At 39.1% G+C, this 25,435-nt stretch overlaps 1 protein-coding gene across 1 annotated transcript in view; it reads left to right on the top strand.

Moving 5' to 3' along the window:
• Positions 1–25,435, top strand: part of LOC311433251 (uncharacterized protein) — a gene marked incomplete at its 3' end in the record, with an annotated part of 72,823 nt that overhangs the window by 22,865 nt on the left and 24,523 nt on the right. The window contains exon 2 of the mRNA XM_084512174.1: positions 5,660–5,875. Within this exon, the coding sequence (XP_084368300.1) occupies positions 5,660–5,875 (216 nt within the window). The remainder of the gene's footprint in view (positions 1–5,659; positions 5,876–25,435) is intronic.

Here is a 25,435-nt window from a genome sequence, read left to right as displayed (position 1 = left end):
TATATATGTCTCTCTCTATATATACTTTAACACTGATATTGTAATCCATGATTGGAAAAGGGGTATTTAAGGCTATTCTCTTGTTTATGACAAGGGCAGTCACATTTTAATTTAGTTTAGGATTAGTAGCAGATGACTACATCCCAGAAGGGTGTGCAATACTTATGAACTCACTTCTCTTGAAAGGATAGGCAAAATGTCATCTTTTTTGTTTACGATTTACAGTCACTGCAAGAAAGATAAGAAATACTGAACAGCTTTGGCTAACTGCAAAGGTATTTGGTGTTCCAGTAAAAGTAGAAGTACAAAAAAAAAAAAAAAGTGACAGGGTAAAGAGCTATACTTAAGTTTACTCTTAACCATGAAGGTCTGTGACTATGAAGCTAACTGCATTTGTTCCAAACAAAGTGTTCCATCCCAAATTAACAAACAGAAAACTACAGAGAGAAGTAAATTTACCATTTCACATGCATTTAATTTCCACAGCAAATTTAGATGAAAAAGTCTAAATCAGAAATACATGTATCTTAGCAAATTGAAGATCTCAAGGAAAGGTTGATTTTACTCAGCCAAAAAATTTTTGTTCTGATCATTTCAGAGCAAGCCATCTGTCTCAATCTCTTTATTCTCCCTTAATCTAAATATACTATAGTTATGCCCCCCACCCAAAAAAAAAAAAAAAAGGAAAAAAAAGAAAAGCCATTTGACTTGAAAATGTGAAACTTCTGTGCTTTGAAAAGTTTGAATGAGCTGTATTAAGATCTTCTAAACTCTCTTCAAAAATTATTCATGTTAGTAGATGTATTAAAGCTGATTACTCTTCAGCTAGTTTTGTTGACCTACCTTTTTTTGCTTTGAATTGTATTCTCTCCAAATAAGACATGGCAAGGGTTCACTGAAACATTTGGAATCAACTTCCAGGTAATATCATTAAGGCAATATTTGACAAACCTTAACCTTGTCTGCATGGACGGGTACAGATGGTCTCTTGCTAAGCCTCAGCAAGCAGCAAGGGACAGTATCCCTGAGCATGATGGGATGCTGATGTGCAGATCACTGGCAGTTGCTCAGCTCACACCACCAGCAAATCAGACTCAAGACCATCTGCACAGGCCTAGGAGGTTGCACCTTCAAAGGATTAGTTTGGGAACAGCAAATCTCATAAGCACAATTATAGCTTAATCAGAAGCTGTTGGGTGCTCCACAATGGGCATGTAGCAGAAGTAATTTCTAGTGGATATGAGTTCTTGATGAGAAAAAGGCATAATGAACCTACAGTCAAGATGGGACAAGAGTGCACTTTTCTGAACTGCTCAGCTCTATACTGATTCCTTCAGCCACACTTTGAGTCAGCTGTTTATACCCTGTAACAGTGGAGAGCATTGCCTGGAGGTTTTAAAGAGCCTTGTTTTGAAATGAAAGTATATAAATCTCCAGAAAGAGTTTGGAACAGAATTGCTTCCTGAGCTGGGAGCAGGCTTTAGTTTATTTACTGGTAGTTGGATATCATGTTAAGAATAAAAATATGTTTGAATAATCAAATATACCTTACATTACTGTGAAGAATGATGCATTAGCACTGTGGTATCTGCATATCATACAGTTCCATAAATAATGAGCTATCATCTGCTCCTTGTTAATCTTTCTGTCTTTGTCATTTGGGGAAGCAACTGTGAGAAAATTATTCAAAATTGTTCTTCTTTTTGTGCAATACAGTGCTAAAGATTTTTAAGTGGAAGTGAGTTCAAAGGAATGAAGCATTGCACTTGAAAATCGTTGGTGACATTTAAGATAGCCCAAGTCAAACAGAGAGCAATAGATCTAAGGTGCTTGTCTAGTGCTAGTGTAAATGTAAATATTAAATATGTAAAGACCTTTGAAGTCTATAAAGGTTAAAGCTAGACAAAAACCTATAGTGTGTACTTACAATTCAATGACTAACATGCATGCATAACATTTCAATAAACGTAAATGAGTCACTCTGAGAAGTAACATATAATCTACAAACCTCAATAGAAACCTGAGACCTGCAGAGCTAAACCTAGGGAAGTTGTTTTTCTTCAGAAGTCTGTTCTTGGCCTGGCTGCTATGAAGGTGGTGCCAATTCATACTTGCAGTTTCAGATCAACATTTTCAATGCTTTTGGATGGCCATAAACATCAAAAGTCAGTGGCGAAGCATACAGTTTTCCACTCTGAGCACTGGTAACAATTATCATTCTCTTCTGTGCATGTTACTCTGCATTATCTGTGAAATTTAAAAGGCAAATGTAGGGTTTGTCTGCAGAGGGACACTAAGGGACATTAGTCTGAATTAGCTAAAGATGTAAAATTACAGAAGATTAGTTAAATGTCATTAAGGTCCTCATGGACATTTTAATTCACAATCACGACAGAAATTTTAAGCTAGATAAATGAAGCAAATGGCTATGGGATGAATTAAGTCTGTGTTAATGCTGGAGCAAGCTGTCTACACGACACTTTGCTGCGTGCTTAACTACTTCGTATTTAGGTCAATGGACATTAACACATCCATGTAGACAACATCTAAAAATAATGAGCACAAGCACTCTCGCCACAGCATTTGGCACCCACCGAAGCAGCAGCACTGGTTCAGCCCCAGACTGCACCCTGGTTGGTGGGTGTGAAGCCCACATTTGAGGCTTCGCTGAATTTTACCAGGTCAACAAAACACCACAGACTGAGCAAACGCAGCTGACTATCTGTGAATGTAAACTTCACCCCATTCAACACAGGAGAAGTAGAATGGTTTTAACTCTCATCTCTGTGGGTTCATTTGAACTTTAGATCGGCTAACTTATTTAAACTACTTCCAGCTACTAACAAAAAAAAATAAAATAAAATAAAAATAAAAATCCTGCTACTCTGTTAAACTTCTGGCTCCTGCAGAAGTTTTTCACCTTAGCTTCCCTGAAACCCTGTTGTACTGAACAAAACAATGAGTTCAGACCAGTATATGTAATCATATTTCTTTTTCATTTCTCATCATGGTTGAGATGGTACCCAGATCACAGTTTAAAGGCTCCCCAATACTAGAGATATGTAAATGGAAACAGATGAATCTGTGACATAAATTATGATTAACTGTGTCACTCCAAATGTCCTGAATTTGAAATCACAAAGCTGAACATCATTGGCTAAATGAAATCTCAAGCCCAGATTTGCATTTGAGTTCCTTCCTGGGCTGATGCTATATAATCAAGCAGTCTTGAACAAAAAACTGGAATATGTCCCTTAAATTTTGAGTAAAACTGAACCTGCACCTTGTTGCAATACAGCCCCCTCAATACTGCCTGTTTGGTACTTTTATGCATGCTTGCTGGCTTGCCCATAAATATCTGACTGAAGATGCAGGATGTCAAGGAAGAAAGATAGAAACAGGTCACAAAACACTTAACATCACCAGAATAACATAAAAAGGTCAAAATGTACAGTTTACTCCTCTTGAGATGACATTCAATATGCCATATGTTTCCCATAGTAAAACTCCCCTGGAAAATCAAGCATGTGTTTTTTTTGTTGTTGTTGTTTGTTTTGTTTTGTTTGTATGGTTGGATGGTTGGTAGGTTTGGTTGCTTTTTGGTTTTAGGCTTGTTGGTTGGTTGTTGGTGTTTGGTTTTGATTTTTTTTTTTTTGGTCCAGGAACATAATTATTCTTTTCAACATAACATGTTCTGGAATTTGATTGAGACACACAACTATGAATTTACTTGGAAAAAGTATCATAGTTAATGATGTGCTTAACAACCATAGAAACAATTATATTTGGCAAAATAAATGTGTTTAAAACATGCTAGAGTCAAAAGAATGGTTTTGAAGTATGTTTATTGAAACAAAATCTGAAAAAAATAATTCTTCCCTCTTGCAACTTCAACCTACCAACCAGAAGTCAGAAAAGTCTGCATAAGGAAAATGGTGAGCAAAAAAATCTCTCAGGACTATTAGGGAATTTAGGAATTATGAAAGCAGAGAAGATCAATAAAAATATATTTTGGTTTTTACATCCTGGAAAAAAAGATTCTACAAAACTTTAGGTACTTGGGTTTTAATTCTGAAAATAATTGTTACCAAAGCATGCAGACATTGCACCTGCCTTCTACTGCACCCAGGAGCTGTAATGGGCAAATGGAGTGCTGGGTTTGTAGGGATGCTCCAGAACACAGAATCAGGGACTGACACAGTCCACACCAAATGGCATCACCAGAAACTGCAGACGGAGAATGCAGTGGGAATTGTCACGTTTACCCACTGACGGACATCTGTTTGCTTGGTTTCCGTAGAGAGGAAAGAAAAAATGTTCCTAACCTTGAGATTTCCGGCGGGTCAGCAGAGCAGGGCAATCGCGGGTGTATCACTCACTGACGAGTCACCAGAAGGAGGCCGGTCAGACACGTTTCTCTCTGTTTGTTTGCCACAAGCCATCGTGGTAACCAGTTGCTGTGGCAGAGACTCCCACTGCTAACCAAACATTTGGCATCACGCTTATGACTAATGCAATGTAAAAAAGAAAAAAAAAAAAAAAAGTATATTTTCTGATGTAAAGCATCATCTAACTGCAAACATCATCCACTAATGCAGCAGGAGGCCAAATGCTCTTCCTGGCTTCCCCTTGGTTGAAGCTGAGTAAGCGGAGCGGAGGGCAAGGGCTCCCTGACACCTACAGAGGTTTCAGCTTGCAGAGCAAATAGGCACTGGCCCAGCAGCCAGTCCTGATAGCACATGTCCTCATACGCTCCTACTGCCTGCACCCAAAAGGCAGAGTAAATGGGAATGGAGATAAATGTATGTTTGTCAACTGTGTTTTGAACAGATTGGGTGCAAACGTAACACAGAACATATCTCTTTGCTTCCTTTGCACAAAATGGGTTGGAAAAACAGCTCAGGAAAGTCTTTGGCTCCTCACTTAGAAACCGCAGCACGTTCAATTCACATGCCATAAAAGAGACAGTCAGAGAAGTGAAAGGAAAAGCAAACTGTGCACAGGGTTCACAAAAAGCCCTGAGAGCACAGCGTGCTGCACCTGTGAATCAGGTGCTTCCTGCTGCAGTGCACCATGTCCTGCACAGGGAGATCAGGGAAAAGGAGACACGAGGGGAAGCAGCTTAGAGGGATCGGGACCAAAATCCAGGGCAGGTCATTGGCAGAAACGGGTCCTCAAATGTAGCAGGAGGAGGCACAGATAAGGCTGAGATGGTATGCAAGGTCAAATATGAACAAAAGATACTTCTCTGGAAAGTGACTGCAGACAATTTATGAGATTAGTATTTCATACTTGCAAAAACAGGCTGCTTTCTCTCAAGAAGGAAAATTGAGCTGTCTAGGCTGGGAGTACTTGCTTCAGGTAGTTGTTTTCCTCTTCTCAGCAGTCTATCATACACTTTAATATCTTTATAAAGCTTGAACAGTTGTTATTGTAGATAAACTGATGACAGACTTGCACGAAGCAGCAAATGATTCTCAGCCTAAAAGAGCCCTGTGATGTTCACACACCATAACCTATACGGTATCTGATCCTACAATTATATCTGATTATTTTCCCTAATCTGTGCCTTTATCCACATTAGAAACCCTGCTGCTCCAGCCCAGTTTTTTTCCATAAATCAGGCAAGGGAGTCCATAATCTCTTGCTGTGTCAACAGGTACGGAGGTGGATTAAGAGCCCGATGGTCAGTGTGGAAAAGCACCCAAATGCCAGCCTCAAATACCCAGGGTCCACTGTGATGCACTTACCTGTAGGGGACTCGGAGCTGGAGGCTCCCCTGTGCCAGACCTGCCTGGGCGACCACTCCTTCCAGCGAGGCATCACACCACAGGAGGCCGAGTCCTGCTCCTGGGAGAGCCAGCCAAGCAGCAAGGTAAGCCAGGATTCCCTTCCCACCTGCTTGCTTTGTGTATTTCACACCAACAATGGGGCTGTGCAAGGCTGAAGTGCCTCAGTTTAGCCTCACCGTGTTCAAACTGATTGGTAATAACACCAAGTAGCATTTTTCTACTTTTCATAAACTGAAGCATGGAGACGTAAAGTTATCTTTCCAAGGTAATGAAAGGAACCAGGACCTGCCACTTTGTGCCACAAATACAAGGCAGCACTTTTTTGCCCCCCCCTTCCTTCATAGAATTACAGAATGGTTTGGGTTGGAAGGGACCTTAAAGACCATCTAATTCCAACCCCTCTGCCATGGGCAGGGACACGTCCCACCAGACCAGGTTGCCCAAAGCTTCATCCAGCCTGGCCTTGAGCACTTCCAGGGACACTTCCTCTTTAGGAATAGTAATTTGGCTTAGGAAGTTTTCCTGAACCAGAGGTGAATGAGGCAGTGACTCTTTTCAGTGGAAAGAGCCAAGAAGAGGCTTTTCCAAGGCAGAGTTTGAACCTTTCATCCATGGTCCAGCTCTACCTAATCCCTGTGGAGAAAAGCCAAATGCAGAACAGCACATTGTGCTCAGAAGCCATCATCCCTGACGGACTCATCCCTTCCCAGAGATGACGCACAAAATCCAGAGAGGTGTACAAACATAAAAGCAAACAAATACAAATCTTTCCAAGTACAAAGCAGAGCAAATGTGACAAGGCATTTATCAGAGCGTGAGTGCAGAGCTCACAGCAGAAACATTTTTTTCATGATATGTCAGCTGCATTTTTAAACAGAGAAATTCTAACAGTGGGTAAAATTGGAAGTCCTGTGCACTTCAGAAACCCAGCAAAGGCATTTTGGGGAAACATATGCACAAGCTGAGGAGCTAATTACTCTATTTTGCTTCATTAATAGAAAATTAACTCTGTTCAGGCTGAGGTATTAAAAAATGAAACCACCAAAGAGGGAGGATTCTGCAAATCCTTTGCCTTGCCATAAATCACATGTACTCCTATACAGCTGTACGGCCTCATGACTGATTTCAACTGGGTTTTGCATGCATATGGGATAGATTTGGCTGAGCACAGATTCCCTCAGACCTCTCTCGGTTCTTGTTACTCCAGGCAGTGGAGAGACTGCTTAGTCAGCAGTTGGAATCTGCAGCGAAGGGATATTCTGCACGCTGCTTTAAAAATAACATCGTCTGGCGAAAGACTCCTTGGCTAAAGCTACCCTGCATAAGGAATCTTTTAAGTAAGTTACAGCACGGAGTCTTTGATGAGATTAAATGTAAGGTCACTGCCTCTTTCTCTACAGTAAAACCACACAGGAAGCTTTTAATAATAAAGACTGAAGGAGCGAGGGCCTGACCTTTTCCAGGTTTAAAGAGAGCTGCTGGGTGAGAATCTGTTCAGGGGTTACAAATGGCGAAAACTGCATAAATGTGAGATAACTCCCTTCACTTTAAACCAATGAACTTGAGCAGAGACTGTCTGCATTTCAAGGAGGAAAGAAAGAGGTCTCTTAAACCAGCAGGTAGTGTGGGATACACCGGTTACATCTGCTGTGTAATTCCTATCTCTTTTTCTCCATTACTTTTCCTTTTGTTTTCCAGTACTCTCACCAGGTACTGATACAGTGATTGCAGTTCCTTTGTGCTACGCCCAAACACAAGGGTCCCACTGACCATTTACTTCTGCTCAAGGGCAAATTAATCCACAAAGTAATCAGCTGTGAAATATTATTGAAGGCTTATTTAGCGCAACAAGATTTCTCTGACATGTCTCAGACTATTCTGATCAGTTCAAAAAAAGCCTTATAAAAAAATAACCCAATTAAACCACAACACCCAAGGGAAAATGTGTCTGTATTTCTATTCATATTTCAAAAATAAATAAATAAATAGGGAAAGATCACTAATTCTCATTTACTGTGATGATAATTATGTAGTAGAGTCTTTAAAAATTGACAACATAAATAAGGTTATATTGAAACATAAAGTATTTTAAATAATGATTATTTTTTTTTTTATGATATGCTTCCATTTCCACCTCCCCAGGCTCTTCTATTAAGGCATGTGTCAGCTGGAGTTTATAAATGACATCTAAATCCCCTCTGTTATTTGTATGATCATGTATTATCTCTGTACATCTGTATACTAGATAAGTTTCAAGCATTTCCAGAAAGCAACGCTAATTTTCACAAGACTTACATAGGTATAATATTGTTTTTGTAACTGAGTTGGATTAATTCTATGTAAAGCTTCTATCTGTTCTATCAGTGTAACAGCTGAAGCCCTGAGGGCTTTGGAGCACTGCCAGGGTAATGATTTACAATAGCCATACCTCGCTTTTGCATGTGTATCTACAAACTTCAGATTGTGTAAAACTCACCATCTCGATGAGGAGGGTAAATATCATTTCAAAATAAATTGCAACAAAGAGTAATGAATACCCCTATGTAAACAAGCAAGTTTTGAAAAAGCATGCTTTTTAGACCTGCTTAACTTTCTGCTAAACTCGAAGTGAACATGGTGAAAACTGGGTGTGATTTAAATATCTCAAGTGAAGATTTACCAATCTGACTTTAAAAAAAAATAATAATAATAAAAATCCTTCATACTCTGCATGATATGTAGATATGTATATGCTGCTTACACTGTACTGTCATGCTCTTGTTTCAGACCTTGTTCCTCTAAATACACAAAAGACAGCAGACCTTGTTAGCAAGCTCAAAATATGTTTTTTTTTTTTTTCCCTAGATAGAGCCAACAGCTAGGTTCAAGGCTAGTTCTGTTCTTTCCGCTTTCTCCAAAAAGGCTCCTGCCACCCTATCTATCAGCTGGCATTTGTCCTGAAGCATCACGGACACATCTCTATCTTGTAGACCAAAGCCTTGAATGTTAAGAGCTATCTTTTCTCTCCAAAGCTAAACAAAAACTCTGTGCTGCCCCTGGCTAAAGGTTGAGAGTAGGGAAAGAACAGACTAATGCTCAAATTCCATTTGAGCAATGTGACTTTACATGACTGGGAGCATGTGTGTGTGTCCAGCACAGCCACCACTGCATGATGGGGGACTTGGGGATGCTGACCAGGTCTCTGAGCCCCTTCAGTCTGAGGAGCTATCTGTCCCCACATCAGGCATGGTATGGTAAGTCTGACGGGCAAAACCCTTAAATGGTTTTGGTCTCTTCACCCTCTTTTGCTGCTGCTATGGAGCTGGCAGTGGTTTGGACAAGTTCTCTGTAACTTATAGGAAAATAATTCCTCTCAAATACATTTCTGGATCACACTATTAAATCGATAGTAGGCATTTATTCTACTGTTAGAAACCACTTGAAAGACCTGTAGATAAGAGAGCTCTTGATTTCAGTCACATTTCAGCACTTTACTATATTTCATGTTTGGATTCAGACATGAGGAATGAAAAAGGAAAAAAAAAAAAAAAGTACGCAAGACAAAGATTGGGCAATTATTTGAGATAGTTCTACTTATGATACTCTCCTATAAATAACAAACAACTTTCAGAAACCCGCATATGAAATGGGGTAAGAATACATTTCAGGTGAAATATATTGTAGAAAGAGACATAATAAAAACAAATGTCTTTCAATGGACTAGAAAATATGGAGAAGAGAAAAGGAAATAGCTGACTAACTCTCATAAAGAAAGAGTATGGGAACAGATATGATTGGGCTTTTAAGAGGAAAATTATTTTCTCACACATTTTGGAAAAAAAAAAGCCCTCCTATTTTTAATGACCTTTGTTGGCGATGAGGGACCTTGTAATTTATACCCCAATAACCCCAATTAATACACAGACATATGAACATGCAAAAGAGGACATGAAAATCCTGAAGGTTCAGTATGGGACAATTAATCCTGAAATGAATATATGTGAAAAGTGTTGGAACATCATATTATCTGAAAGGAAAAGCAAGTTAAAATGAGTTCATATAACAGAATTGTTTAGGGAACTGAAATCTGGAGAAGACTGTGAGAGGCTCTAATAAACCTAGGCAAATTAACAACCTGATAGCAGATTAGACTTGATAAAGACAGAAACACCATAATGCACTTTGATGGAATAATTAGAACTACTCGGTACATATTGCAGGATCTTAAATTAATTGTGAATATTCCGGAAGGCAGCCCTGGGTGCCTCTTGTGAGCAGCTTGTTGAAGACCTCAGCTCAGTGCAGCTCAGCAGGTAGCACCCACACAGAGCAAAGCAGCTCCTCTACACAGCTAAGCAATACAGCCCTCCATTCATTGGGTTTATTTCTGCCCCAGATGGAAACATAGGGGGAGGGACAGGAAATAAATATACCTCATCTATGTACCTAGTGATACCAGAGCAACAAATGCCTGGGAAAGGCCTTGCAGTCCAAACTGTTTCCCTTAGCCTACAAAATTAGATCCAATCTGAACTGGCTAGAGGAGTCCCTGCTAAGTATAATCCTTTGGGAAAAGATTGCCAAAAAGCAAAGAGGCCAGTGCCACAATGAACTTACAGCTCAGGATGATATTTGGCAGAAGAAATATTGTCCTTTTTCATGTGCTGGGATCACCCCATACGGCAATTGAGGAAGCACTTACAAAGTTCATTCTCAGTGCGTTTTAGTGTTCCTTTTGTTCCTTCTTGCAACAAGGACAAAGCCATTAGGCTATAGTAAGAGAATAAACATATTGAAGTCTTTCCAGAAAAATTATGGCCCTCTATTTACCTATTCCTTTGTAACAAATAGTGGGAATAGGTCTGAAAAGCAAAAATGAGAAACAATTGAAAAGTTTCTATTTAAACTAACATGTATCACAGGTAGAATGACAAAATGTGTTATACAGTATAAAAGACTGAACATTAAAAGCATTCTTGAAACATAGAGAAACAAGGATCTGGAACTGCCTGTCAAAACAGAAAAGTCAAAGTTACTTAAATCTGGAGTTTAATATATTCATGTGTAGGATGTTTTTGACTTTAGATATTCCAGATTTCAGAGTATATTTTATATTTTTATATTTCAATATATTTATATATTTCATATAAAACTTACACTCCCTAAGACTGGAAGATGAGGGTATGGAAACTTAGTCTACCGAGTTTGGGAACTGTACCTTGAACACATACAAAGAGATAATCTGCTGAGAAACCCTGTTGCCAGTGGTCCGTGTTGTATTGGAAAGGATACTTTCAACACAATCAAAAGGAAAAAAGATGTAAATCTTTTTAAAACCAGTAAAGTAAATATTTGTATACTGCATGTAATTTAACTTGAGAAGCCATAGCCACTGGACCTCTATAGCTTCTGTTTTTCTTTTTTCTGTTTTATTTTCTGTTTTCTTTTTTTCATATACAAGTAAACTCACCCATCCTATTCTGCTCCAGAAAATGTATTATAGCACTGCCTGAAAATGAAAGAGGGCTTTAGAGAAGTGAGTGGTTCAATGCAAGCAATTAGAACAGTAACGATGGTATTTTATACTTCTCTCCATTCAGCACCTTCTGACTGCACAAAGCTTATGTTTTCTGGATCATCACAAGTCAAAGTTGTAGCTTAATACTGCAAGTTGACAGTCTCAAATGGAAAACTCATTTTCACCAGCATAGCTTACAGCTATTTCCTAAATAGTTCTTTCTAGTTGACTGCACTAAAGCTCTTTTAGCTATTGATATAAATGTGTCGCTAATGGGTTTTTGATGGAATTTGGAATTGAGTACATTTGAATACATATCTCCACCCATATACAGAGGGTTACATATCTGCCAATAGGTGTCTGTACTTTAGGAATTTGTTCATGTGCCTCTCCAAAGACCAGTGACTCAAATGTGATTTCATTGTAGATCCTATAGCTTTACCAAGATGAAAAGCAATCTCAGATTTCTCTGTTGTTCTTATTTCAGCAGCTGTGAGGATCAGCTGTGAACACAGCATGCAAGTGAGGTGGGAACAGGCTTTGTTTCAGGGATTAAATCTAAATGTAGTACGTACTTTCATGGTTTTGTAATGGATTGATATAGGGTTATTATGGATAATATTTATTTAGACGAGTCAAAAATGTTTAACACAAAAGCGTTTTCAAATGGAAATGGCAAAGCACAGTTTGCAAATGCACAGGCTAAAATTATGTATAATTTCAGTGAATGGCAAAGACTGAATAGCAGACAATTGCCTGTGGGGGTTTTTACGGTCCCAACTGACAAAGCGATGTCTATAGCACACAGCATATAAATCAGTTCCGTGACTCAAAGAAATGATGTGATATGTCAGTCATCTGCTTTGCAAATATGCAGTGAGGCACTCAGTCTTTTGTACGTCCATCAGAGGTCTGTTCAGGTGCCATACATTTGGTAAATTAATTGGGCAAGTAAATATCAAACTCTAAATACATTTTCTCATCCTTTCTGAATGTGGGTTCAACACTCATGAAAATAGTTAAAATATTTCCTATTTTAAAGAAACTAATTGTCAAAGTTTTTCCCTGAGGACATCTGTGGCTGGAAAATGATTTGTTGTACTTTCCACTGGGTTTCCACAATACCTGCACTGGAAATGACATCTCTCTCTGTTTCTTTTTTTAAATCTGGTGTTTGTCTAGCACCTTTTCCACTCAGAGATCCAAACAACTTTGCTAACAGAGAGACCAGAGAAAAGTATTCATTGCTCCAACATGGAGTAACGAGCAAATTACAGCACAGTAGTAACGAGCAAAATTACAGCACAGGGAGTGTGAGGAATCTGGGGCAGACACAGTACGCCAGATTTCTGTTTAGTTTTGTCCTGTCATACAGGACAGACAAGGCACATTTCTGAGCAAGTGGTGAGACAATCAGGTCAAGAGATTTGCTAACCAGAATGGAACAATGTTCTTTATTTCTTTGGAATCCTGCTTTTGGCAACATTTAGTACATGATGCTCAAGAAGAAGGTGAACAAAACCAGTCAAAAAGCAGTTTGTTTGGAGGGAGCTTATTTCTTACAACCTAACACTATCTTTCATCCATTTGGTCTTCAAAGGCAGTATTTAGTGGGGATGATTGGGGACTTCTACTGGAGTTTGATTCTAATCTGTTTATTGCCCATCTTGTAACCATTGCCTCAAATAGCTCATTTTGAAGATAATTCAGTGCTACATAAAAGATAAATAAAGGAGTCTGTTGCATTGTGTAACAAAGTCATAAAAACAATCTGACAGGCAATTAATACTCCTCTTTTAAAGAGTAACAGCACTGAAGATAAAACAACACTCTCACATACACATATGTAAGACCAAATCCAGGCAGCTAAAGACCACATCAGTAAAATAGCTGAGTGCTAGCTAAGAAGGACTTAAAAATAAATAAAGAAATAAATCGGTCCCATCCATCAAAGGATCAATAAGCTATGTTATAACATAGCCAGGCGAGTCCTGCATCATAACACAAGGGCAGAAGCATCTGCAAGGTCAGCTGTACCATCTGGCCCAGGCCAGGGCCATGTCACCAGCTGGACTGCTTGGAGAGGAGGCTCACGTGAGATGAAGCCTCTGGGACTTCCTCCCTGCTAAAGAGTACCTCCTCGGGACAACTTGTGTCCCTTCCTCCTCCCACAAATCAGGGTGCTAGGGTCATTCCATGGCATGTCTGGATTGTGCTGTTGAGGATCACCAGAAGTCTCATATGTCATTTTCCCTCTAAAGAAATACATCTCTGATACAAGCACTTGTTCCATAAAGGTTTGTTTCTTCCTCCAGCTACTCAATAGGCATCTGTCTGTCCAGCCAAAAGACATCCAAAGTTTCTGATTGGTATGAGTAACACAGCGAATAATTTTGTTCTCATTTTATTGTTAACACCGTAGCTATCGCATTCCTTTGCAGTTCATAAATAAGTATCACTATTTCTCTGTATTCCAGATAGCCTGCTGTTTAGAACTCTCCATTTTGAGAGGTTATAATTGGCTAAGACCTCTGTAGTAAAGTAATGCATTCCAGAAATCCCATTATAACGTTAGTTAATACAGTGCATGAAGCTTATTTAAGGTTATTTAATACAATTCCCAGATCCCAGGACTCCTCAGTGTCTCCTATCTAATACAGTGCACTTGCACTGTATCCAATTATCCCCTTTCCATTTTCTGAAATCTTCAACCCCCTCTAAGTAGTCAGTACAGAATGTTTTAAAAGAGTTTCTGTAATGTGGTCTCTGTTTGAAAGAGGCAAGATAAGTTGACTTTTTCAAGCATTTGCATTAATGGAAATATAATTATTTCCAAAACCGCAGTGCAGCGCTGCACAAATGTTTGTATGGCTATGTTATATCACACCCTATTGACATTATAATTAAAATAGATCAACAAAAATGCTCAGAACTCATAACACACTATTTCAGAATTATTTTGGAGCCTTGAAGGCTTCATTTGAGGCAATGAAGGCACTGTTTTTAACATATTTTGCTGGTTTTGCATAATTGAGGAATTAATAAAAAGTGTTTTCCTGATAAGGAGCTTTGTAGGAGTGCACCCCATCTGACCTCTTTAAAAGATGCTTGAGTCTTGAAGCAAGGGGAGTCACGCCCATGGGGCTTTAGAAATGTTTAGAAATTACCACTTTTAAGGAACTGAGAATGAATCCAAACTCTTTTAATAAAGAAATCCTTAGCAGAGAGATGTCATGTGAAACCATGTGGCTTTTGCTTTCCCATGAAACAAAGACTTTTTGTTGTTGTTTTCTTTGTAGATAAATGAATTTAGGGACAGATTAAAAACAGAAACCAACCAAACAATAAGAGATAAAACCCATCAATATTTTAAGAAGGGTGTGATGGCACGTGATTACCACACCTGTCTTCTGGAGCAGAAACCACTGCCTACTGTTAAATACTTAAATCTTCTATCTTATAAGAGACATAATTAGGTGTTGAGCAAGCACCAAGGAAACACAAAAAAGGGGATAGATGTATTTCCCCAAACCATGAAGAAGGATTAGCATGCAAAAATGGCCTCTAAGAGAGTGCAATAGGATCCACTTTTGTCCTTGAAAGATAAGAGGAAGAGCTGCTAAGAGTGGGTAACTCCCAGATATTATTGCTGAAAATTTCCAACACTCCAAGTCTGAGGAAAAAAGTCTGAGACTAGAATTTAGATGCCTTTTCAAGTATCATAGGAGGGGAACAAAATAACCTTCCCACTGCCAAATGGTCTTCTCACTATTCAATAATAGGCTTGTTTAGGTGAAAGTGGACGATTTAATTCCTCCTGTCTCTTCTTGCAGCTGTGTTACTCTTTAAGAGTAACAAAACCCACAAACAAACAAACACAGCAGCCTGCTTGAACAAACTTCAGGTTAGAAGATTCCTGGGCTCCATTTACTGCTGCAAGGATTAATTCTATGTTAAGCAGTTGCTGAGTGAAGCATAGGTAAAAATGAGAAGGAAACCTATGTCTCCTGTTTACTTCTTAAAAGTCTGATTCTTGAGACTGGCCAGGTGTTTAACAGGTAACCATCTCTAATTCAGGCAATCTCATTGAAAGTGGGAGAAACAGATTTGATTTCCCTAGGTTGGAGAGAATTTAAACCAAGACCTGTCACAATTGGAGCATTTGTATTCAGCCCGAAGTTACTGGATTAAAACAAGGATCGCTGTCCTTGAGGTGCTTTTCAAAAAACACTCTCAAAAGGAAAGAGACAGATAACTAATGCCAACAGATTTCCTCCTTCCTTTGTTTTATTTTTTTTAATTGATCCTACAGTAAAAGAGGCGTTTTCATCAAAACTATTCTCTAAACTCCAAGATACATCTCCGGGAAAAAAATAAATAAAATAAAATAAAATAAAATAAAATAAAATAAAATAAAATAAAATAAAATAAAATAAAATAAAATAATGCATGCATAGCCAAATTCATACAGATATACAGCATGATCTCATGATCTTTTTTTTTTTTTTTTTTTTTTTTTTACATATTAAATTATAGCTACAGAGGGAATGGCTACAGATGTAAAGAACAAACTTGCTTTCTTTTCTCACCAAAGGGAAATGCACGAAACAATGAACCTGTTGAGTAAGACTCTGTCACTAAAAATATCATATAATATATAAAAATAAATAAAATATCATATATTATAAAATATCATATATCTAAAATGAAAAGTATCTTTAAAATCCAATTACTATAACGGGAATAATTTCAGAATTCTATGTACCTTATTTGAGTCAGTTTATCAGAATTGGAAGTCTGGAGTTTCCACGGTATTTCTATTTAGCTTTGCTTTCAGTTCATTGAAATGCTACAAGTTTTTCAGATCTCTCTGAAGGTGGCTTTGAAAAAACAAATGTGTCAGTGAACTAAGCTTATTATATATGAAATATGTAAAAGCCATATTTTATATAAATATTTGTTTTGATTATGTAAAATGATTTTGGCTAAGTTGTCAGAAGTGACCTGCAATTTAGGCCATTTTCTCTTGGGCACACATGCGCCGAGCTGTACTTTGAAAATATTGCAGAAAGGAACCAAAAAACACCCCTCATGTGCCAGGGATTTGTGTAGGATCCCAAGCCACAATCTCAGAAACTGGGGCGCTCAGAGCTGTTAGTGCCAGTAGGAACTATTGCTCATTATGTCTCATAGTACACCATTTAAAAAAAAAAAAAAAAAAAAAAAGTGGAATTGAAACTGTTAGATAGTGACCTCCAAGGATTATATTTTTTTTTCAAGGAAATAGTCTCTCTGTATCATGCCCTCCCTGGAAGTGCACAAGGCAATACTATGAAAAGGGAGCGTCTGTTCTACAGGGAGGCTATTGAGTTATAACTAGATTTCACTTCCTTCTTTTGGTTCATATTCCCTTTAGAAAATATAGTAACTGCATTTGGGAGGGAGAGAGAATGCTTTTCAAATACTTTGATCACTGTTATTTTTTCCTGAAGAGGAAATAGAAAAATTTCTGCCACCATTGTGCCAACTGCAGAGCAGAAGCTGCATGTGTGCTCCTCATGCAAGGAGACTGGAGATTTTTTTTACCATACCAGCTTCTGAAAGCCACGTGAAATGGGGCTGACATAAGAGTTCAGCAAGCAAAGTTCTTATCACAGGTTGTATGGCTGTTGACACATCACACATTCAGGATATCACTTCACATTTCAACTGCACAGTAACTTTCCACACTCTACAGTATTGGGAGGACTCTTTGAAAATCAATAACTGGGCTTCAACGCTTGGAAGATACTGGTGCACCAACAAACGTTTGTTATGCTGAACTGATTCCTCCTTCACAGTGTGACACTTTTAGGACACCACCTACATCACAGGCACAACTGGATCATGAAAGCCAACAGCAGAGTGGCCATTTCCTGAGCTACTTACAGATCAGGGCTTTGCCTCTGCATTGGAGGGGCACTTCACGCCCAATTCAGAAGATACTCTACAGACAGATTTGGATCCTGCATGTCCTCCCAGGCCACTGCCCATGGTGGCAATGTTTGCAGTCTTTAGCCCCTTTGCCCTCTCATCACTACAGGGCTGCTATAGGCTGTAGCACATTTGCACATACTGAAGACCGCTAAAGTAGAGGAGCATAGGAAAAAAAAAAAAAAAAAAAAGGAAAAAGTGATTTGGGTATTCCCCAAGTCTCTCACTACAAAACTCAGATTGTATCAGTGCCATGTATCTAATTCAGAGCCTGATTCTTCCTTGCACTTCAGCAATACTGGGAAGGTTGTAAGTCAGTCCTTTAGGAATAATTGTGGATATAGAAGTCCACGCCAGTTTCCCAGCCAGCTGTCAGCACATCTTTAAAAGATGTCAGTTTCTCAGCTTTGTAAGGAATTTTAGGGAGAAAAAAATAAATAAATAAATAAATGCTTGGTGCCATTATGGAATATTTGTCTTTTCTTTCTTTTTCTTTCAGTTAAACTGCTGTGTATGTTAGTTTTGAATCTTCCATGTCTTGGCAGCAGCCTTGTGCTGAAGCTGATGATGACTGATTTGTTCAATTCTGTCACATTTTCACTCAAAATCTGTTTGGCTCCAGCTTGATTGTTGCCATATTTGTGTGGGTTAGGATCATATTTTATCATTTCACTAAGAATGCTGTTTCAGTTATTTTAGGGAAGAAACATAGGCTTTTCTTGGAGAAAAGCCACGATTCACAAATCAATTAGTCCTACTGAAAGCCTGAATGATAATGATGGAAAACTGGTTGTGCTACAGATGCTTTAAAGTTTTGCAGACAGCTGGAGAGACCACCTGCATGCTACACATCCCTTGAAGGAATGGAAAAACTGAATCTCTGACAGTCTAAGCACAACTGGGGTCCTTCCTTTGCATCAGAGAGGTACACAGCTATGGAAGAGAACACAAACAGCCACCACTCCCATATCTGATTATGTAACTTTGAATGCAAGCAAATAGTTGTACTGTGAAATGAGAAGCAACTGCCTACCGGAGCTGCAAGGTTTGTTTACACTTCTTAATACGGAAATATTTTCCAGTGTAACAAGTCCTCTTTTTCTTGGTGCTATGACTAGAGATAGAGTTGGAAGAGAAAGCGTAAACACATCCAGAGGACCAGTTTTAGTGCTTTTATATTTTGCAATAAACAGTGAGATGTCCCTTTTTCTTCCCCTATTCCTCAAGACCCACGGCAAAGACAGTCCACAGCAGCAGAGGCTAAGGACCAATAAATATGGTCAGTAAACAATGCAAGTAGTTGCATATTAAACCCTCCAGAACATTTACATTGAACTTTTGGCTGTCATCCGCCAGTCATTTTGTGCAAGATTCAAGTCTTGTTAATGATCACACTACCAATTATCAAACTGCAAATTGTTCAGAAAAAAAAGACCCTTTGCAAATGCACAGACTACAGTGGAGAACACAGGACCTATTCGTTCCTACATTAAAGACTATCTCATGGGCAGAAACTGGAGCAAAAATAAACTGGATTTTAATCTGATTTAAGGAAGGTTCCAGCCAAATTGGATGCTGATTGTCCAGTGTAAACAACATTAATCCAGATAAGAACTGTGTTTATATAGAACTGTACAGCTTGAGTCCCTCAATTTATTTCTTGGGTAGAATACAGTTTTAGAGTTTCTTTACCAGCAATATCCCCAAGGCATGTCTTAATGCCAACGCATATGTTTATACTAACATGTATGTGCTGTGTTGGAATCAGGGTAGCTGACAGTAAAAGCAGGAAAGGATAGGATGGGGGGCACCTACACTGTCTGGCAAGCCAAGCTTGGGAAAGTGTTGGAAAATATCCTAGTATTGTTAACACTGTGTGAGCTTGTACTGAAGTCACTCAAAAGATATCACAGGCTGGGTCTGATGCAGTGGACGTACATCACATACAAAGTTTATCTAACTCTAACCCACATGAATGACCCGGACACTTTTGGCTCCTGTCAGGAAAGCTAAAAGGAACACATTGATAAAAGTTAATCACACCCCTGACGTAGCCATAGCCTAAGCACTTTTATTTGCTCAAGTTATTTCAGTTTCTGTTCCTGTTTCTAAATAGCAAACAACAATCACTGCCCTCATTATCAGGCCAGTATCACTCCACCTCCACCACCTCTTGCAAAATGTGGGTGTAGGATAACATGGGCTTGTAATGGTTGCATACGATTCCATTTCAAGTTCTCAACACACACAACAGGCAGCACTGGCATTACGTAGACATCCATTTATATCCCCTATGTAGCTTGACTGTAGTGACAGAAATAAAGCTCTGCTTCATTTCTTTCTCTGCACATACACACAACTAACACTGCAACCTTAAATGAACCCAAGCAAAAAAGGACACATTTTCCTAATTTGCTTTCTTTCCCTGCAGATGTTTGTAACAGAGGTCAGGCAGCTAAAATGTCAATTGGTTTTTCACACTCACCATGAATGAAGCCATAGCCTGTGCCAGCTATAATGTGTCCTTTCATTTTTCTTTTTCCCAAAAGGAGATCCTTCTATCCCTGAAGATAGAGTGACATTGTCTCCGTTGTCTTACACAGAGAAAAGGATCAGTTCCTTCCCATGCCATTGAGCTGTTAGAAATTTATGGAAATATGATTTAAAGTACAGCACAGGTAGACAGTCACCCTCCAAAAACTCATTGCTTCTAACGAGCCTCATTTCATTTTTATTTTCAGGTCAAATGATTCCTTAGAAGGAAAAGTGAAGGGAAGAATAACCAAGTATTAAGAAAAAAGGATCAGACATAAGTATGGCCTGTTAATTCATGCACAACTGATAGAACTGATAGACTTTTTATAATAAAAAGACGTGCTTGACCTTGCTGTCACAACATTGAACTATGGTGTTATGAAAATAACAACACTGCAAAGTTAATAGGACATCTAAGCTGTCTGCATAGCAAGGTTCACGATGTTTCCTCAAGATATGTGCATCTCAGGCAATGTAAATGGAAGCCTGGATCCAGCAGGACAGTTGATGGGCACACTGTGCTCTTGCTCCTGATGGGCCAAGGTAGTTGTCTGACCCTCCACTCTCCTCACCTTTCACACTCCTCTTTCTGTATAAATATATTTGCATTTCCGTGAAGGTTATAGGAAGGGTTTCTTCCCTTCTGCACCAGCTAGTCTCTTTGTATGCAGGGATCGAGATGTATGTAGACAATGCTTGTGTAGGCACTGCGTAGGGATAGAGGTCATGAAAGGGCCTGGCTATGGTGGCGTTTGGGGTCAGAATTGGAAACCTGGCCACTACCAGCCTAAGGAAGGCCTGTACGACCCACAGCACCCCTTAGATAATTCAGTCCTGTTTTTTTTCAACAGCTGCAAAACACAGCTGGCTCAGTGTGGGCCCAGCACACAAGTGGAGCCATTATTCTTCACCTCTTCTCACTTAGTGGCAGAGACCTGGACTTGCGCTACAATAGAAGTAATCATTCAGAGACACACTTAGCTCTGTTCCCGAGTAACGCACCCCTGTTTCTGAGCTAACTCCATATATAAAGAGCTTCTTAGTCCTGTTAGGGGGATTTATGAGATCCACTGTCTCTCTTAATTGAGTTCAGTTTCTTCATGTTTGAATACATGGCAGAACCACAAGCCTTGAAAAAAAAGGATTTCTGGGTGCTTGAGGAGCATCAGGAAAGCATGCAGAAGAAAAAGGGCTTTTCCAATGGCATAAAACCCACTGTATGTGTAAGCTGTCATACTTACATAAGAATACAGGGTAAAACTTAAACATGAAAGTTAGTTGGAGGATTGGGAACTAGAGTCTATTTCAGATTCTTTGAACTGGGATTTAAGTTTGAACAAGTCTTCAACCTCTTTGGTATTTAGATTTTCCATCTCTAAAATGGACATAATAATTATCCAGCTAATCCATGGGTGCAGGACTTCCAGACCACATGGATTATCAATTGTCTCTGGCTTGCGGAAAGCGCCCATCACTGCACAAGTGGTCACTGATTTTATGTCTTCCCACATACAGAAAAACAGAACAATGCAATATTGCAACCAGTTTTCTATAATAGTGCCTAGGATAGAGTGAAGAATAGTCTAAAGGATCTCAGTAAAATGCCTACAGAGTAAGTGCATGTACTGTCTGAAGCAAAATCTGCTTGTGTCTTCTCTGTGGCAATATGTGTTATGTGCTGGAACAGCTAGAGAATGTCAGCCATCACTGTAGGTAAGTTTTTCTTGCTGAGACATCTCACTTGCTCATCCATGGAAAAATGCTCCTTGGTCAGGCCAGAAGCAGGTCAAAGTAAGTTGGGAGCATGCAAGGGTCACTGATTATTTCTGAGGGTTTAACACCCAGGGCAGAGAACTAGTTCAGACAAAGTGAGAACTGACTGCAACCTTTGCCCAAATCTTAAACCAAACCTGGAGTAACTTCAGTTAATATTCATTTCCCCGCACTCACTGTCTGTGGAAGAGACCAGGATAATGTACAACTGAGTGACTCTGCTCCGGTTAGAGCCAGCAAGGACCAGAATGTCCAGTCTTAGGACACTGCCAGGCTGACTTCTGGAAAAAAGGGGAAATATATTCTGAGCTTTGGAAGATATTCAAAACTCTGACAGACCCTGTGAACCTTTGGAAACTCTAGACTCTCTAACCAATGTACCTCACTCATGCCAGGCTTTGTGTCAGCTCTGCACAAAGCTACTTTTTGACTCCGTTGTGTTACTTGACAGTTTACTCGATGAAAATTATTTCAGGTGCTTTTGTTACAGAATATGATGCATTAACTTATTTTTGATAGTTAAATTGTACTGTTTAGATTGATCCACTAAAATTAAAAAAAGACATTAAAACAGTAAAAGAGACAAATGTCAATGAATCTTATTTTTTATAATCTAGACATGAACTCCATTTCTGTAACACTTCACCTTATTTTGCAAAACACAGTTAATGTTAATTAAAAGATTTTTTTTTTCTTCACTTGATTTAGGATGTATGTACATACTACCATCATGCAACAGCACATGCTTAAATTTTTAGGATTATTTGATACCTTCTAGGTATCAAATAATAAGCACACACGTGTGCTTTTTCCTTGTGCTGAATGCAAGATCGTTTAACCCTCACCAAAAGACATCAAAGGTTATGATGACTTCATGAAAAATGAGTTTGAGAAGCAACTTGACCATAGCCTACAAGTATCTCCCTGGTGGAGCAGCTACTTCTAATACAGAGCTCTTCAAAGAAAAGAGCTAGAAGTATCTTGTGACTGGAAGATTAAGCAAAAACAGTCAATAAGGGTGGATTTTCCATTACTTGAAATCCTGAACTCAAGAACACCTAAGAAGTAATGCTAGAGATGAGGGGGTGAGACAGCAATAAACCTGACAGCTTCTGCAGCTGCGTCATGGAGAATATCAGAGTAGGTCATTGTACTGATTACTTCTGAGCTTACTGTAATTGTGACTGTGACTCTGAATGCACATACTCCTGAATTTCCACTAAATTCAGAATGGTTTGGACTCTGGTTTCCTATTTAGTCCCATGGAGCAAAGCACAGATACTGATATGAATCCTTATTAAAACTCTACCAAAATCTGATGTAAGAAGACTTGGATCTAATATTCTGACTTTCATGAATTTTTAAACAGAGAGGTTTTTTGCTTATTCCAGTGCTCACTTATTTCCTTCCTTGGCCATAATAAATGCAGCTGTTTGCTGCTTTGTAATGAGCAATCTGTAAGGCCTTTATTACACAAATAGCATTTGTATGCTATTTGGACTGGTGTACTTCTACACAGATAAAGCAGAGATGAAATTTCATGTAAGTGTAGGCAAGAAAAGTGTTGGTTTTCACTGATGCTCCCCCGTGACTTTGTTTATACAAGAGGCAGGACTCTTTCAGTAAATATGTGGGTGATGTAGCTGCAGTGTGAAGTGAATCCGTATGAATCCATAGCTGTTTTAATGCAGCATTTGCATTGCACTGCAGGTTTGCAGTTTCATTATTCCTGCTGTCTTGCAAGCCACAACACAGTCCTTCAACATGTTACATCAGCTGGTCCCATTCAAACAGAACTGTTTCCCAACATCATTAAACACAGCTCTGTTTTGCATTGTTGAAGGCAATGAATCACAAAAGCTGTGATTCATAAAGTTTTGTTCAGTTATGTCCCTGAGCCTGGCTTTGGACTGGGATATGATTCGCTCAGCTCAGAAACAAGTGGAAAACACAGTTAACTCTCTCTGTCCTGTAAGACATGCATTTTTTGCTACATGGCAATTATCTTGGAGACTGACATTTTTTCAGGTTAAATGGGAGCCACTCAACCATAGATTGGACCTGTATTAAGCTTCACAAGTTTTACAAAATCTTGCACACTCACTAGTTCTTCTATTAAATCCAAAGCTCTCCATTTATGCTCAGCTTTAAGTCAGTTCTCAGGGCAGCAATAACTTCTGCTTCTCCCTTCTCTGATAATCTTAGGAGAACAAAACCTTGTCATGAGTAAGATCTCCCACAATTTGACAATTGCCAGGGCGAAGCCAAGATATTTTTTGCAAATGAAAGTCGCAGACTGAATAAAACATTCCTTGTATAAATGGAGGACATTTTTTCAATAACAAGCACCTGTGCCAAGTGCTTTTTTGTTATATAGCAAAGATACGATGGAAAATGATTGAATAAGTAAGTAATGCAGTTGAAGAACATTATTCTTGTTATTCTCTGGGGAAAGAATCATTCAGATCCCACTGGGGTATCTGTACAGGAATTCTGGAGAAAGAAAAGTATTTTGCAAAGCAAGGTAACCCTCTTCTCTTCAGACATGTATAAATCCATCTCCTGCCTATGCTGCTGTAGTCCAGGCTTCTTTTCATCAAAGCCCTTTTTCATGCAAGACTACACAATCTTATCTCCAGGTCTTGAAAAAACACACTTCCCATAAGAAAGATCAGCCTTTCTGGAAAGTAGCATAGCAGAAAAGAAGCTGAAGGGTGGAGGTGGAGGGACCAAAAGAAATGAAAAAGAAAAAAAAAAAAAAAGAAAGAAAAAATATATATGCTTTTTTCATTTATGGAGCAATGCAGGGGCAGCGAGGCTTCAGGTTTGTCATCCTGCTTCTGTACCTCTTCAGAAATTACGATCTAGGACATAAGGAGACATCTGTCTAAAAAGCATGTTGTTTCTGACCTTTATAACACAAGCATGGGACTTTGCATAGGCTGAAGCCTTCTGAGAGCCAGAAAAGGAGAACAGAAATGTAGACAGGTGTCTTAATTAGCATCTGCATTGTGTGTTTGCAGTAGTAACAGTATGGAAATTTGTGCTTCCAGCTCTGGGATCCTGCAGTCCATTATACTTAGTACAGGGGCCTCTGATGCAGAATGCTGGGTGGAGAAACATAGCGGCTGAAGAAAGTCTTGCAGCACAAGAAATACAGTCAATGGGCTTCTCTCAGCTTTGCAACTCACTTAATTTTGGTCCTTCAAGTTGTCTTGACCTCAGCATAAACAATCCCACTGCAAGTTATGTTTTGTTTTGTTTTGTTTTGTTTTGTTTTTTAATGGAAATTTGCATCAGTGCTTCTTCCACCCACAGGCATTGCTCAGAGTGCCCACAGTTTTTAGAGCTCCACCTATGTAAACTTTTGAATGTTCTTTCACAGATCTGCCTGGGAGCACCTGCCAGGAATACATTGCAATAGCCATGCCCTGGTTTGGTAAACTTCAGATTTCAGACTCACCTAGGGTTCCTGCTTTGAACACCTGCACAGGCAGTCCAGGCTACTTTCATTTCAGATGTTGTGGCTGTCTGCAGTCACTTGAAATGATGGTAGCCCTTCCTGGGCACTAGACACTGGTGGCGTTTTGGTAGCTGCTTAGGACCTGTGGCAACATGGCTTTGCTCCAGAGACGGTAGTGTCTGGGGAGGATAACAGTGCTGAGACTTCAGCAGTGCTGAAGCAGTTGCACCAAGAGGAATGTGGATGGCTCCCATTCATTTTAATGGATAATTACCTTTAAAATTATAAACGTTTTAGTGTCACTAATATTATTTAGGTTAGCATTTCACAAGAACAATGCACAGAGATAATGCATGCTCAGCCCTGTCACATCCTGTTGTTCTCTTCATTTGAAGGGACTAT

The sequence above is a fragment of the Aythya ferina genome (genome assembly GCF_964211825.1).
Source record: "Aythya ferina genome assembly, chromosome: 3".
Taxonomy (NCBI): Eukaryota; Metazoa; Chordata; class Aves; order Anseriformes; family Anatidae; genus Aythya; species Aythya ferina.
The sequence above is the reverse complement of the archived record's forward strand: the minus strand, read 5'-3'. Positions and strand labels throughout refer to the sequence as shown.